This window comes from Taudactylus pleione, unplaced genomic scaffold, assembly GCF_031769625.1.
Source record: "Taudactylus pleione unplaced genomic scaffold, aTauple2 ptg000114l, whole genome shotgun sequence".
Taxonomy (NCBI): Eukaryota; Metazoa; Chordata; class Amphibia; order Anura; family Myobatrachidae; genus Taudactylus; species Taudactylus pleione.
The window spans coordinates 13496681-13513901 of NW_028284516.1; the positions used below are offsets into that span (position 1 = coordinate 13496681).

Here is a 17221-nt window from a genome sequence, read left to right on the forward strand (position 1 = left end):
CCTGCTATATCTGAGGGGCGTGTCATAAAATTGATATACATCCAAATGTAACAAGCCGCAAAGCAGTTAGTGAGATCTACTTGTTGATGAAAAAACACTGATACATTTCAGAAAATGCCTGTAGCTATAGGGATCATTGGGCCTGATTCAGAGCTGAACGCTCTGACCAGAGCGCTCGCTCTGAATCAGGGCCGTCCTATTTAAATGTTGAGCGGCCTTTTGGACGCTCGCATAGCTGTGGGTCCATCGGGCTTGCGACGAGACCCTGCGGTAGGGTCTCGCTGCCGCAAGCCCAGGAGTGATTTTGGCTCTATCAGAGCCAAAGTCACTCCCACTGACATCATTACCGATGTCAGTGGGGCCGGACTCAGACGGTAGGCGTTCCCATGGGAACGCCTCCGTCTGGCCGCCACGCCCACCAAAGGGGGTGTGCCGTCAGTCACCATAGACAGCACGCCCCCTTTGGTGCCAGACCCCGAGCGACGTATTTCTCGTCGCTCGCCGGGTCTCGCGCATGCGCACGACGGAGCTCCCTCCGTCGTGCGCATGCGCACTCTTACAACATCGACCCGCTTGCGAGCAAACTTTGCTCGCGAGCGGGTCTGAATGACCCCCATTGTGCCTTATTATAACCAATGCAGGAAAATGATACTAATGAACTCATATGAATGCATAGATCTGTGTTTTGATTTTTTTATTTTATACCAGCTTCATAATGGGGGTATGGTGCAATCAGGGAGATTGTTAGACTCTTCAGGGTGACAGGGGATGGCTACTATTTCAGGGAGTCTCCCTGACAATGAGGGAGCGTTGGCAAGAATGCATTTTAAGCGACAATTGTCCTAAGCCCACAGTAGATAGATAGAATTAGATAGATATTGCAAGCAGGACACACACTGGCTTCTTTTGCATGTTAACCCCCAAAAAATGGACAAGTCTAGTATTTAAAAAACAAGCAAAAAAAATATTCTAAAAGAGATATTTACTAAGCAGTGATTTTGCAGCAGGGTTTAAAGGTGCATTTTTTTGTGTAAAGGCAATAAATGTTGTACATTGCCTTTTAAAAACTTGCCTCTTTAAGGGGCCTATTCATCATGTTAATTATAATTAACATCCTAACTCGCCGCGGATGCCGGAGCAATTCATCAGTGCTCCGGCACGGTGACAGCTGATGTGATATCAGCTGCCCCCGCTAGCGGCTTCACTGCTCCTTTTCGGAGCAGTGACGGGAATGCGCATCCGCGACCTACAGGTCACGCATGCGCACAAGAGCCCCGACGCCTCGGCGGAAGTAGCCGGACATGGACGGAGGTATCCGAAAGTTTTGCTTGGGATTATTTGGGGGGTTTACCCTGCAGCTAATAACTGCGCCGCATGGGGAAAAGTTATTCAGCTAAATAACAATTTCCCTGCTCTGTAAATCAGAGGTTAATGCATGTAAATGTTTGAGAATAAACTGCAGAATCAATAGGTTTCCACCACGTTTCACCTCTGATGGTGCCTTTTTCTCGCTGACTTTTCCCCATAGCTCATGAAGCTGCGAGGAAAAGTCCACCTTTGGGGATAACACCGCTAATTGAATTGGCAGCTGTAGGTAATTAGCCGTGGGATGAAGTCCCCCCCCTTCAGATGACTGCCTGATGTATTCCTTGTGCGCGCCTTCCTGCAACTTCTACTTGTTGAAGTCGGACAGCGCTTGTGCGCATACTCCATATTGGTCCCTTTAGGAAGGCTTCAAAAGTGCCCCTTATGCAGTGCCCCATATACAGTGCTCCCCTATGTAGTTCCCCCAGTAGTGGTCCCCCTATGCAGTGCCCCCAATAGTGCCCCTTATATAGATCCCCCAGTAGTGGTCCTCCCTATGTAGTGCTCCCAGTAGTGCCCCTTATACAGTGCCCCCAGTAGTGGTCCCCCCTATGCAGTGCTCCCAGTAATGTCTCTTATACAGTGCCCCCCAGGAGTTGTCCCCCTATGTAGTGCCCCCACTTGTGCCCCTTATACAATGACCCCAGTAGTGGTCCACCCTATGCAGTGCCCCTTACATATATAACACAAGACACACACAATATACTTACCTGAATCCCCTCTCCTGCGCCTGCCACCGTCCGGTCCTCTGTCCAACCGCTCGGCAGTATGGGAGAGACGTCATGACGTCTCTCCCTTAACCCACTGCGGGAGCCGGAAGGCGGTGCTCATGAGTGAGCTCCAGCCCGGCTCCCTCCGTTGATGCAGCAGCCAATGAAAGTCTGTTTGGCTGCTAAAACAAACACACCGCTGCTGGGTAGTACGAGTGTACTACCCAGGGCCGGATTATAGACGGGGCGGTTGTCCAGAGGCCCCCACACCGCTGCGCTCCACATTCCGGCCACTCTCTGGCATCTGGCTGGCTCTCGGCAGCAGACTACAGTGACAGGCAGCACACTAGTCACTGTTTCCCCATAGCGAACGTTTCAAGCCACGCCAATTTATTGACAAAATGCTGCGATTCGCTGGTGACTGTTAGGGGGCGGAGCTTAATGCCGTAATGTGTCCGCCCCCATCAGAAGTGCTACATGCCTGATCCTGCAACAGGTAGTGTGTGTGCGCTCTCTCTCTCCCCCCACCCCCTTCCTCCCATCCCCCAGAGAGAGTGTTACACAGTGGCTCAGTTCACATTGCATACTCTGAATGTGGAGCTATGTATAAATAGGAATGACATGTACAGCCCACCAGTGACAGATTAAACAATGAGGAAGCATAACTGTGAATTGAGGTTCATGTTACTCTCTTAACATGTCAGTAAATACAGAACCACAGAATATTATTTGCTGAAGACACTGCATACGAGAAGTATCAGAGTGTGATTTCGATCAGATCTACAAATAAAGCAATTTAATGAAGTGGCATCTTGAAAATCTCTGTAAAAAAGTAAACAACTATAAAGCAGTGTTTGGCACAGCAGTTTAATCAGGGTCGTTCAGACAAGTTTGCTCTTATTTTTAGTGCAATTTTTGTGCACTCCTAGAATGTCCAAGAATCTTTAGAATCTCTGAGACTTCTCTCAGACTCTCAGGATAGTAGACCACCCTACAGGATCCCTCCCATCCTACAACAGGGTCAGGGCCATGATAATGCGAAGCGCGTATTCACGTCCTCCCCTCGCACATGCATTGGACTACTCTGCCAGGATCTTCCATGTATCTCCCGTTCTATCCCCCTCCCTTCTCTCGACCCCCACTCAAAATCCTGCGTTTGCCTCTGGCAGTGTACTAGATCATCCGGCCTATTTATTAATAATCAATGCGATCTGGGCATGACATTATCGCCCATGCTCGCACTGCAAGATGCGATCATACTAGTGGCATGTATCAACTGGCACACACAGGGACAGGCGGCCCGAAAAGAGCCCGTCCCTGCGATGCACATGCTCAGTACTGCTGACTGCACATGTGCAGCTACCATAGCCGGTGAGGGTTCCAGGGGAGCCCTTTCCCAGCTTCTTATGCAATGTGTAGCACATCGTCACATGGCGGTAACTGAAGGGAAGTTGGTAAATCTGTTAGCATCGCATCCCCCATAGAAACCTATGGGGGATGCGGCTGTCAGTGGGAATGGAGGGATCGCAGGAGTTGTCGTAGATATCTGCTGTGGTCTCTCTGTCATAGTTCTGGGGAAAATGTGATATTTGCTGTTAACCCCCAAATCGTGTGTTTTCGGGGATTAACCTGCAAATGTACAATGATAAATGCACCCCCATGTCCAATATACTGCTCAGAGGCGGATTTAGACCTCATGGGGCCCTAAGCAGTGTGGGGCGGGAAGACAATGACACTGATATAAGGCAGTCACACTAATGGGTGTAAGGGATGTGGAACCTGCTAGGCAGCTACAATCAATGAGGGGGAGAGGGGAACACAATGAAATAATACTTATTATTGCAACTATTAGTGTGACTGCATTACATATCAGTGACCCCCGCCCCTCCCCTCACTGATTGTAGCAGCCTAGCAGGTCCCACATCCCTTATAATACCCAATATTACACCCATTAGTGTGACTGTATTATATATCAGTGACCCTGCCCCTCCGATTGTAGCAGACATGCCCCCATCTCTTCTACATACACAATACTATTACAGTATAATATCATATAATATAATATATCGTAGTCAGTGTGTGCCACAAGCTCCCCCCCTGCCCTTTCTAACATGATAGCAGGCGGATGATGGATCAAACTGTACTTAAAATAACACAATAAAGGTGGCAGGAGCCGGCAGCCACCGTGCCAGGAGCACTCACCTCAGCCTCTTCTTTCTTCTCTAGGCATGTTTCGGCCTCTTACTGTAAACGAGCCGGAGAGCAACCAGGTGCTAGCCGTATCCTCACCAGGGGTCCCGCTGCTGCCGCATTCTCTCCCAGGGTCCCACGTCACCAGACTCTAGTACTGCCTTTGGCCCTTCCCTCAGCTCCACCCAGCGCATGATGTCCTTCCCGCAAAGAGGATCTAGTCAGTCACTGCCGTCCCGGCTCCTCGCGTCATGTGTGTGACGTCATACGCACATGCATCATGACGTCCACACGGACTACACTTCAGGAGACACAGGCGTGCGCTGGAGCAGGCGCCCGGCAGCTGCACTGACAGCCTGCCGAGGGGACTAAGTATACAGCCAGTGCAGCGTTCAGAAATGCCCTCTATATAGAGCCCTGTTGGTGGGCCCCCTTGGACCTGCCGGGCCCTAAGCGCCTGCCTTTGTTGCCTAGCGGTAAATCCGCTACTGATACTGCTGGGAGTTGGTTCTCAGCAGTGTTGCGGACATGATGTAGTATGCTGCGACCTTGCCGGTCAGTGGAGAGTCCGGAGACAAGGTAAGGGGCATAGTAGTCACTGGGGCCGTAGCAATTTTATTGATGGGGCCTCCACATCCCAGTTGCCCCGGGGTCCCCACAAACCTTAATCCGGCCCTGGTACCACCCAGCAGCGGCGTGTTTGTTACTGTGTAGTGCGGACCGCACTCACTGTGGTCCGCACTACACTTACTGAAACCGACGGCACTACGCCACTAATCGGGGGGCAGGGGGGTTTTCTGGGTACTCAGAAACCCCCACTGCGTGCGTGTATGAATAATTGTGAGTACGGCTGTACTGTACCAATCACAATACTGCTGAATAAACCACTACTGGGCTGGTCACTAACTCAGGGCATCCGCTGGTGTGTACTTATACTCTGCCATGCCACCGCCAATAGTACAGACATATTCCAATGTTGCAAAATACACCACCTTCTAGCTCTCCTCTGCACTTTTCAGAAACATGTCTATATAATAAGGCAGATTTTTGTTGCCCTGGGTTAATACAAAGCTCTGGCAGGTTCTATAGAAAATATTTTCGTCTCATGTCCCAGGGCACTGAAAAAAATCCACCATATATATAATATATATATATATATATATATATATATATACACATACACACATGCTGGAAATTGCTATAGGAAGCTGGAGAGGTGTAGTTATTTATTTTGAGGTTACAATCTGAGGAGGCCATTATGTTGGGTAGAGGTGTGTCTCTATATATACAATGTCTCTTCCTAAGCTGTAGTTGTGGTGTGTATATAGGTGTACTATATATTAGGGGTGAGCGGGTTCGGATTTCTGAAATCCGAACCCCCCCGAGCCCCCCCGATCCGAGTCCGATCCGAATCAGGCTCGACTTTTCCCGCCTGACTCGGATCTGAAATCGAGGCAAAACGTCATCATCCCGCCTTCCGAGTCTCGCAGGTTGTGGATCCTATATAAGGTACCCACGTCGGCGCCATTTTCTCACTCGGCTGTGGACAGTGAAGAGGGAGGGTGGGAGTTAGGGCTGTGTAGTGTAGTGTAGTGTAGTGCTGCTGTTGTCCACTACTTCAAAGTCCATAGGGGCTGGTTGTGTTGTGCTGTGCTGCTGTTGTTAATAGGGGCTGTGTCCACTACTTCAAAGTCCATAGGGGCTGGCTGGACTGTGTTGTGCAGTCAGTTCTCCATAGGGGCTGTGTCCACTCCAAAGTCCTGTGCAGTGTCCCAGTCCTAAAGGAGTGCTGCAGTGTTGTCCAGGGGGTGCTCTGTCCATCAGGGGTGCTCCCCCCAAGTGCTAAAAAAATAATATATTTTCTGTGTTTGTGAATTGTGTGCGCAGTAGCCGCACGTGCATCAACAAAGTAGTGCCAAGCGTGCGCCTGTGTCATAAGTAAAGGGCCGGCTGGCTTGACCGTTAAGGGTGCTCTAACCCCCGAAAGTACACTCCAGTCCAAACCAAAAAAAAAATTATTTTCTGTGTTTGTGAATTGTGTGCGCAGTAGCCGCACGTGCATCAACAAAGTAGTGCCAAGCGTGCGCCTGTGTCATAAGTAAAGGGCCGGCTGGCTTGACCGTTAAGGGTGCTGTAACCCCCGAAAGTACACTCCAGTCCAAACCAAAAAAAAAATTATTTTCTGTGTTTGTGAATTGTGTGCGCAGTAGCCGCACGTGCATCAACAAAGTAGTGCCAAGCGTGCGCCTGTGTCATAAGTAAAGGGCCGGCTGGCTTGACCGTTAAGGGTGCTGTAACCCCCGAAAGTACACTCCAGTCCAAACCAAAAAAAAAATTATTTTCTGTGTTTGTGAATTGTGTGCGCAGTAGCCGCACGTGCATCAACAAAGTAGTGCCAAGCGTGCGCCTGTGTCATAAGTAAAGGGCCGGCTGGCTTGACCGTTAAGGGTGCTGTAACCCCCGAAAGTACACTCCAGTCCAAACCAAAAAAAAAATTATTTTCTGTGTTTGTGAATTGTGTGCGCAGTAGCCGCACGTGCATCAACAAAGTAGTGCCAAGCGTGCGCCTGTGTCATAAGTAAAGGGCCGGCTGGCTTGACCGTTAAGGGTGCTGTAACCCCCGAAAGTACACTCCAGTCCAAACCAAAAACAAAATTATTTTCTGTGTTTGTGAATTGTGTGCGCAGTAGCCGCACGTGCATCAACAAAGTAGTGCCAAGCGTGCGCCTGTGTCATAAGTAAAGGGCCGGCTGGCTTGACCGTTAAGGGTGCTGTAACCCCCGAAAGTACACTCCAGTCCAAACCAAAAAAAAAATTATTTTCTGTGTTTGTGAATTGTGTGCGCAGTAGCCGCACGTGCATCAACAAAGTAGTGCCAAGCGTGCGCCTGTGTCATAAGTAAAGGGCCGGCTGGCTTGACCGTTAAGGGTGCTGTAACCCCCGAAAGTACACTCCAGTCCAAACCAAAAAAAAAATTATTTTCTGTGTTTGTGAATTGTGTGCGCAGTAGCCGCACGTGCATCAACAAAGTAGTGCCAAGCGTGCGCCTGTGTCATAAGTAAAGGGCCGGCTGGCTTGACCGTTAAGGGTGCTGTAACCCCCGAAAGTACACTCCAGTCCAAACCAAAAAAAAAATTATTTTCTGTGTTTGTGAATTGTGTGCGCAGTAGCCGCACGTGCATCAACAAAGTAGTGCCAAGCGTGCGCCTGTGTCATAAGTAAAGGGCCGGCTGGCTTGACCGTTAAGGGTGCTGTAACCCCCGAAAGTACACTCCAGTCCAAACCAAAAAAAAAATTATTTTCTGTGTTTGTGAATTGTGTGCGCAGTAGCCGCACGTGCATCAACAAAGTAGTGCCAAGCGTGCGCCTGTGTCATAAGTAAAGGGCCGGCTGGCTTGACCGTTAAGGGTGCTGTAACCCCCGAAAGTACACTCCAGTCCAAACCAAAAAAAAAATTATTTTCTGTGTTTGTGAATTGTGTGCGCAGTAGCCGCACGTGCATCAACAAAGTAGTGCCAAGCGTGCGCCTGTGTCATAAGTAAAGGGCCGGCTGGCTTGACCGTTAAGGGTGCTGTAACCCCCGAAAGTACACTCCAGTCCAAACCAAAAAAAAAATTATTTTCTGTGTTTGTGAATTGTGTGCGCAGTAGCCGCACGTGCATCAACAAAGTAGTGCCAAGCGTGCGCCTGTGTCATAAGTAAAGGGCCGGCTGGCTTGACCGTTAAGGGTGCTGTAACCCCCGAAAGTACACTCCAGTCCAAACCAAAAAAAAAATTATTTTCTGTGTTTGTGAATTGTGTGCGCAGTAGCCGCACGTGCATCAACAAAGTAGTGCCAAGCGTGCGCCTGTGTCATAAGTAAAGGGCCGGCTGGCTTGACCGTTAAAGGGTGCTGTAACCCCCGAAAGTACACTCCAGTCCAAACCAAAAAAAAAATTATTTTCTGTGTTTGTGAATTGTGTGCGCAGTAGCCGCACGTGCATCAACAAAGTAGTGCCAAGCGTGCGCCTGTGTCATAAGTAAAGGGCCGGCTGGCTTGACCGTTAAAGGGTGCTGTAACCCCCGAAAGTACACTCCAGTCCAAACCAAAAAAATATTATTTTCTGTGTTTGTGAATTGTGTGCGCAGTAGCCGCACGTGCATCAACAAAGTAGTGCCAAGCGTGCGCCTGTGTCATAAGTAAATGGCCGGCTGGCTTGACCGTTAAGGGTGCTGTAACCCCCGAGAGTACACTCCAGTCCAAACCAAAAAAAAAATTATTTTCTGTGTTTGTGAATTGTGTGCGCAGTAGCCGCACGTGCATCAACAAAGTAGTGCCAAGCGTGCGCCTGTGTCATAAGTAAAGGGCCGGCTGGCTTGACCGTTAAAGGGTGCTGTAACCCCCGAAAGTACACTCCAGTCCAAACCAAAAAAAAATTTTTTTCTGTGTTTGTGAATTGTGTGCGCAGTAGCCGCACGTGCATCAACAAAGTAGTGCCAAGCGTGCGCCTGTGTCATAAGTAAAGGGCTGGCTGGCTTGACCGTTAAGGGTGCTGTAACCCCCGAAAGTACACTCCAGTCCAAACCAAAAAAAAAATTATTTTCTGTGTTTGTGAATTGTGTGCGCAGTAGCCGCACGTGCTTCAACAAAGTAGTGCCAAGCGTGCGCCTGTGTCATAAGTAAAGGGCCGGCTGGCTTGACCGTTAAAGGGTGCTGTAACCCCCGAAAGTACACTCCAGTCCAAACCAAAAAAAAAATTATTTTCTGTGTTTGTGAATTGTGTGCGCAGTAGCCGCACGTGCATCAACAAAGTAGTGCCAAGCGTGCGCCTGTGTCATAAGTAAAGGGCCGGCTGGCTTGACCGTTAAGGGTGCTGTAACCCCCGAAAGTACACTCCAGTCCAAACCAAAAAAAAAATTATTTTCTGTGTTTGTGAATTGTGTGCGCAGTAGCCGCACGTGCATCAACAAAGTAGTGCCAAGCGTGCGCCTGTGTCATAAGTAAAGGGCCGGCTGGCTTGACAATTAAAGGGTGCTGTAACCCCCAAAGTACACTCCAGTCCAAACCAAAAAAAAAATTATTTTCTGTGTTTAGCCGCACGTATATATCAAATCGATATAACATAAATGGAGGACCAAACTTTCTCCGATAAAAATAAAATAGAGAAAGATCAAGAACCACTTCCTCCTAGTGCTGAAGCTGCTGCCACTAGTCATGACATAGACGATAACATGCCATCAACGTCGTCTGCCAAGGCCGATGCCCAATGTCATAGTAGAGGGCACATACAATCCCAAATGGCAAAGTTCAGGAAAATGACCTTGAAAAAGACATTTAAATCAGCTGAAGAGAAACGTAAACTTGCCAATATGCCATTTACGACACGGAGTGGCAAGGAACGGCTAAGGTCGATCCCTAGTATGTTCATGACTAGTGGTTCAGCTTCACATGACGATGGAAGCCCTCCTCCCACTAAAAAAATCAAAAGAGTTAAGCTGGCAAAAGCACAGCGAAGAACTGTGCTTTCTAAGAAGATATCACAAATCCCCAAGGAGAGTCCAAGTGTGGTGGTGGTTGCGATGCCTGACCTTCCCAGCACTGGACGGGAAGAGGTGGCTCTTTCCACCATTTGCACGCCCCCTGCAAGTGCTGAAAGGAGCACCCACAGTCCACTTGCTGATATGCAAATTGAAGATGTCACTGTTGAAGTACAACAGGATGAGGATACTGGTGTAGCTGGCGCTGGGGAGGAAGTTGGCGAGGAGGATTCTGATGGTGATGTGGTTTGTTTAAATCAGGCTCCGGGGGAGACAGTTGTTGTCCGTGGGATGAAAAAGCCCATCACGGTCATGCCTGGGCAGAAGACCAAACATTCCACCTCTTTGGTCTGGCAATATTTCTATCCAAATCCGGACAACAACTGTCTTGCCATATGTACCATATGTAAAGGTGAAATAAGTAGGGGTAGGGACGTCAACCACCTAGGAACATCCTCCCTTATACGGCACCTGCAGCGCGTTCATAAAAAGTTACTGTCAAGTTCAGAAACTTTGGCTAAGACCGTAAGCAGTCCAGGGACACCTAAATCCCGTTGTCCTGTTGTATCCAAGCGCCTGCAAACCACACCGTCAACTCCCTCCTCGTCAATTTCCTCCTTAGTCAGGATCGGAAGTAGTCCTGCAGGCCATGTCACTGGCATGACTGACTCTCCTATCCGGGATTCCTCTGGAGGATCCTGCATTGCTACGCCTACTGCTGCCGCTGCTGCTGTTGCTGCTGCTGGGAGTCGTTCATCATCCCAGAGAGGAAGTAGGAACACCACTACTTTTACTAAACAATTGACCCTCCAACAGTCCTTAGCGAGGAGGATGAAGTACGACAGCAGTCATCCTGAAGCAAAACGTATAACTGAGGCCTTGACTGCTATGTTGGTGTTAGACGTGCGTCCGGTATCCGCCATTAGTGCAGTGGGATTTAGACAATTGATGGAGGTAGTGTGTCCCCGGTTCCAAATCCCGTCTAGATTCCACTTCACTAGGCAGGCGATACCGAGACTGTACAGAAACGTCAGAAAAAGTGTCCTCAGTGTCCTGAAAAATGCCGTTGTACACAATGTCCACTTAACCACGGACATGTGGACAAGTGGAACAGGGCAGACTAAGGACTATATGACTGTGACAGCCCACTGGGTAGATGTATCACCTTACGCAGCAACAGCAGCAGCGTCACCAGTAGCAGCATCTCAGAAACGCCAGCTCGTTACAAGGCAGGCTACGCTGTGTATCACCGGTTTCAGTAAGAGGCACACCGCCGACAACCTCTTAGAGAAACTGAGGGAAATCATCGCCCAGTGGCTTACCCCACTTAGACTCTCCTGGGGATTTGTGATATCTGACAACGCCACCAATATTGTGCGGGCATTACATCTGGGCAAATTCCAGCACGTCCCATGTTTTGCTCACACAATAAACTTGGTGGTGCAGAATTTTCTGAAAAGCGACAGGGGCGTGCAGGAGACGCTTTGGGTGGCCCGAAAAATTTCTGGCCACTTTCGCCATTCAGCGACTGCGTGCCGAAGACTGGAGCGCCAGCAAACACTCTTGAACCTGCCCCGCCATCACCTGAAGCAAGAGGTTGTGACGCGGTGGAACTCAACCCTCTATATGCTTCAGAGGATGGAGGAGCAGCAAAAGGCCATACAAGCCTATACATCCACCTATGACATAGGCAAAGGAGGGGGTATGCACCTGACTCAAGCGCAGTGGAGAATGATTTCCGTGTTGTGCAAGGTTCTCCAGCCCTTCGAACTTGCCACACGTGAAGTCAGTTCAGACACAGCCAGCTTGAGTCAGGTCATTCCCCTCATCAGGCTTTTGCAGAAGCAGCTGGAGAAAGTGAAGGAGGAGCTAAGACGGAGCGATTCCGCTCGGCATGTGGGACTTGTGGATGAAGCCCTTCATTCGCTTTGCCAGGATTCCAGGGTGGTCAATCTGTTGAAATCAGACCACTACATTTTGGCCACCGTGCTTGATCCTAGGTTTAAAGCCTATGTGGTGTCTCTCTTTCCGGCCGACACAAGCCTGCAGAGGTGCAAAGACCTGCTGGTGAACACACTGTCAGCTGAAGTGGAACGTGACACGTCAACGGCTCCTTCTTCATTTTCTCCCGCAACTGGGGCTGCCAGGAAAAAACTTAGGTATCCTAAGCAACCCGCTGGCGGTGATGCAGGGCAGGCAGGACCAAGTTTGGACATCTGGTCCGGACTGAAGGACCTGGCAACAATTTCTGACATGTCTACTGTCACTGCATATGATACTGTCACCATTGACAGAATGGTGGAGGATTACATCGGTGACAGCATCCAAGTAGGCATGTCAGACAGTCCATACCTGTACTGGCAGGAAAAAGAGGCAATTTGGAGGCCCCTGTACAAGCTGGCTCTATTTTACCTGAGTTGCCCCCCCTCCAGTGTGTACTCCGAAAGAGTGTTTAGTGCAGCCGGGAACCTTGTCAGCGAAAGGCGTAGGAGGTTGCTTCCACAGAATGTGGAGAAGATGATGTTCATCAAAATGAATTATCAGCTCTTCCAGGGAGACCAGCCTCCAGAAGGTACAGAGGGACCTGTGGTGGTGGATTCAAGTGGGGACGAGTTAATACTTTGTGAGGATGAGGATGTACACACTGAAGAGGGTGAGGAATCGGTGGATGAGGAGGATGAGGATGACATCTTGCCTCCGTAGAGCCAGTTTGTGCAGGGACACATTAATTGCCAGCTTGTTTTGTGGGGGCCCAAACGAACCAATCATTTCAGCCACAGTTGTGTGGCAGACCCTGGCGCTGAAATGATTGATTTGTTAAAGTGTGCATGTCCTGTTTATACAACATAAGGGTGGGTGGGAGGGCCCAAGGACAATTCCATCTTGCACTTCTTTTTTTTCTTTGCATTATGTACAGTTTGGGGCCTAGTTTTTCTAACTGCCATCCTGTCTGCCACTGCAGTGTCACTCCTAGATGGGTCACGTGTTTGTGCCGCCCACTCGTGTCGCTTAGCATAGTCATCCAGCTACCTCGGTGCAACCTTTTGGACATGAAAACACTATTGTGAGGTGTGAGGTGTTCAGAATAGACTGGAAATGAGTGGAAATTAAGGTTATTGAGGTTAATAATAGCATAGGAGCAGAGAAACCAACAAATTCTGTGATTTTAGCTGTTTTTATGCTTTTTTAAAAAAAAATACAGATCCAAAACACAAAACCCAGAACCCAAAACACGGAAGGGTGGTTTTGGCAAAACCAATCCAGATCCAAAACACGAAGAAAGATCCAGATCCAAAACCAAAACACAAAACACGAAAAGTGGCCGGTGCACACCCCTACTATATATATATAATATATATATATATATAAATTACTATTGTCACTGGTTTTATATAGATTGTTGTATTTGCTAGTTGAGTATAGGGGGTAAATTTACTAAAGTGAGTTTTTAGGAGTGAGTTTTAAAAGTGATGTTGCCCATAGCAACCAATCAGATTCTACTTAACATTTAACTAGCACCTTCTAGAAGATAATAGCTAGAATCTGATTGGTTGCTATGGGCAACATCACTTTTAAAACTCTCTTCTAAAAACTCTCACTTTAGTAAATTTACCCCTAGGGTTTACTTGTCACTGCTTTTTATCTCTAATACCCAAACCTGTTCTGGCAGCATGCTGCTCTTAGTACTAGTTTCGACTGCAGGAAACTATAGTACTAAGAGCACTTTCACTGCAGGACACACCCCTGAATGGCAATACATATGCCCATAGATTGAGCTAGACACGCCCACTGGGCGGAGCCAGACACGCCCTCTTGGCGACGCGCTACGCGCGGCACATTCTACTGCCATTTCCAATCTCCCTGAAACTATTTTTCAAAAGTAGGCAAGTATGTATATATATATATATATATATATCCTTATATTTGTCAGAAAGTGATGTCACTTATGTCATCTGGCTCAGTGTACAAGTGCTTTGTGAGGAAATGCATTACAGTTAGTGAAGGTAACACACACCAAGTACAGATGTTTTTAAAACTATTCTGCAAAATATTCACCTCATGCTGTACCGATGGAATTTTAGATTTACTATTCCCAGACCGATCCCAAACTTACCACTCAGCAGAATTGGCTGTTGTCCCAATTCTATTCATATAGATGTGTCCTCACTAAGGGTCCAAACTCCGTATGGCATGAGACAGCTATCATGACTGAGACACTCTGAATGGAGTAGCGTTCCGTATTGTTCTTTACATTTTACGTCTTACTCGCATCGCAGACACAGCGAGAAGCCACTAAGTGTACCAGGGATGCTGGGCTGCTTTATTTGCACAGGAATTAGTTTTACACACAAATAAAGTCGCAGATGACGCATATTGGAACCTGGCATGAAGAAAAGCCGTGGCTGCCCATACCGGAGCCCTTATACCGATTCAGACTCAGGGCCTGATTCAGCAAGGAACGCAGTTCGCAGTTGCTTATATGCACGCAATCGGCCAATTGTTGCGTACTGCGTATGCATCACAGTGCGCGAAGTGTCGTTTGTGGGTGGTGACGGGCGCTGGTCGGGCGAACGCAGGCTTGCCAGTGCTTTGGGGCGGCGTTACAGGGGCGTGCATAAATTAGCCACTGCGATACCATACATAGCCTGAGGCCTGATAGCGTGCGCTGAAGTAAGCAATTCCTGAGTAAGGTCTGACCTGCATTAAATGTGCATATGGGCCCGATGTTACCGATTGTTTCACTATGTTGACAAAGTATACGGATGTGAGTAAGGGGAAGTGGGCGTCCTAATGTTAATGCACACCCCATTTATCAGTGTACACTAGCAATGTAGTTTTGTCGCTTTTATGGCCCCTATCTACTACAATCCGCATACTAAATGCAATTGTAGTGTGATATTTTCGTCGAAATTCGCACTGCAAATTTAGGAACTATAACTTCGATGTACTAACATCCGCATCCAGGGACAGAGCTTGCGATGAAGACTCTGTCCTTGCGAATCCTCCGCAGACTCCTCACTGTATTTTTCGAAAAAAATACAGTGAGAATGGTCCCGCGCAAGCGCCATCGGTTCACCATACTGCCCTCTACAGCGTGTGGCCAGGGTGTGGGCCTACCCGCAACCACCCGGTACCCCCCCACACACACACCGCCTGCGATGACCCCCCTCCCTCCTTTCTGCTTACACTTACCTGCCTGGTTATTAGTGCTCCAGTGAGGTCCTCAGGGTCTCTGGTCAGCTGGTCTCCGGACTCCTGCACTGTGGACCTCAGTCAGCTGCTCTATGCTGCAAACTGAGATGCTGGCATAGAGCAACTAACCAAAATCACAATACAGGAGCCAGGAAACCAGCTGGAGCCCCAGAGGACCTCACCAGAGCACCGATCACCAGTCCCTGGATGCAGGTAAGTGTTTGTTTTTTGGGGGGGGGTTACTATTTTTTTTTTTTTCTTCAGTGATCAGCTTGTGATCTATTTAGACCACACAGCTGATCACAGGGGCCGGCTCTCATCTCTCCTCTGCCTGTCAGAGCAAAGCAGGAGTTGGGGAACCGGGGGGAATGCTATCTGAAGGTGGCGTTATTATCACAGGGCTTCCCCCGGTATTTTTTCACAATATATTTTAGTAAATCTGGGCAGATCACATTTCTCATTACAAGTATGGGAAATATTAAAAATATGTGAATTGAAGGGATTGGTGTAGATTTTCACAAAAACTACTCCAATTGCCCTTTAATACATTCATGTGATATTAAGATAATGTGAAAAGGGTGTGAAAACACCCGTTTCCACATTACTTTAGTAAAAATAATGTTAATAAATATGCCCCTATGTGTTTTAATTATGTGAATAAGAAGCACATTTTCAGCAAAAAAGATGCTTGGCGCAGCCGAGGCGCACGGGTTCTGTTGTGTCGAGATGGCCTACATGGTGCGACGAAGGAACAGTAAAAAGAACCCACCTGTAGACAATATATCCCACATACAAATCTCACAAAATTCTAATTTACTTAGACCTGCAGAATGGCATTACACATGATGGCAAAGCAAAAACATACCTTTGTAATTATATAGTCATAAGAATCCTAGATGATCTTTAATATCCTTGTATGTAATAGTAGAGATGATGTCCTGGCATTGCCACCATGATAAATAGCCCTGAAAACACATTAAAAATCTCTGCAAACTTTAATTGTTATCCCTCTACACTGCCTGATGACACTATGGGGCCTATTCATCAACACTAAAATAACGGTTTTAAAGGACATTTTCCTTAATTACTGTTTTTTTTTTAGTATTCATTAACACACTTAGCACAGGAGATATCACTGATATCTCCTGATTACGTCCACCTGCGTTAATTTCCACACAATTACCGCAGCTGTAGGCAGTGCTGCGCATGCGCTGCTTTTGCAAATTTAATGGCGCATGCGCAGCACTGATTACAGCGGTGGTAAGTTAGTGTAGAGAGGGAAAAGTATCTGTTTTCTGAAAAGCTGTCATTGCAAAAATGACAGCTTTTCAGAATAGATACTTATGGAGAGGAGGACTGATGAATTCCTCCGATAATTAGGCAGAACTCCATGCGAGTTCTAAACCTAATCACCTCCATTGATATTTTAGTGTTGATGAATAGGCCTCTATGTGAGACATGTATTATTTGACATAGTCTATAAATAAGGTCAATTATAAAGCATGTTTCTTTTCTCCCAGGAACATGCCACGATCACACACGGACAGGCACTCCTTGTGGAAACGCTCATCACCTTCCAGCTGGTCTTCACAATTTTTGCTTCATGTGATAAGAAAAGAACTGACATCAAAGTCCCCATTCCCCTCATCATTGGTCTGTCTGTTACCATTGGACATCTCTTTGCAGTAAGTGGGAGTATTTCTATTACATGCGCTTTTAATTCTGCAAAGCTTTCTGTAATCCCCAGGTATTATATATATATATATATATATATATATATACATATATATATATTATGAATATAAGAATGGATGCAAACTATGTATTTTATGGTACTGAGTATAGAACCAACACTATATATTTTACTCAGGATATAATGATCTATTGGTGGCCACAAAATACGTTTTTGGTCATTCAGCAAGGGTATTACTGAGTCTTTATTGTCAGCTGATGACCAGGTAATTCTGTCCATGGGAATCGTTGGATGATCACTTGTGTCATCCTCCCAGAACAAATTCTACTGGATCATTTTTATGTAATAGAAGGTAATTTAGTGGTCATACAGTACATGGTCACACTTGTTTTACTTCTACTGCAAGAAAAAGGCCTCTAATGGTCCTGGAATTAAGGGCCCGATTCAGACCCGCTCACTAGATGCGTTCGCACGCAGCCAAAGTATACAAATCCCGCGATCGCACAGCAAGGCATTCGCACGCCCACTATGTCTTGGCGGGCGATCGCAGTGT

General features: G+C 47.5%; 1 protein-coding gene across 1 annotated transcript in view; it reads left to right on the top strand.

The window, feature by feature from the left end:
* Positions 1 to 17221, top strand: part of LOC148524960 (aquaporin-4-like) — a 37736-nt gene that overhangs the window by 6988 nt on the left and 13527 nt on the right. The window contains exon 2 of the mRNA XM_088471416.1: positions 16496 to 16660. Coding sequence (XP_088327542.1) covers positions 16496 to 16660 — 165 coding nt within the window. The remainder of the gene's footprint in view (positions 1 to 16495; positions 16661 to 17221) is intronic.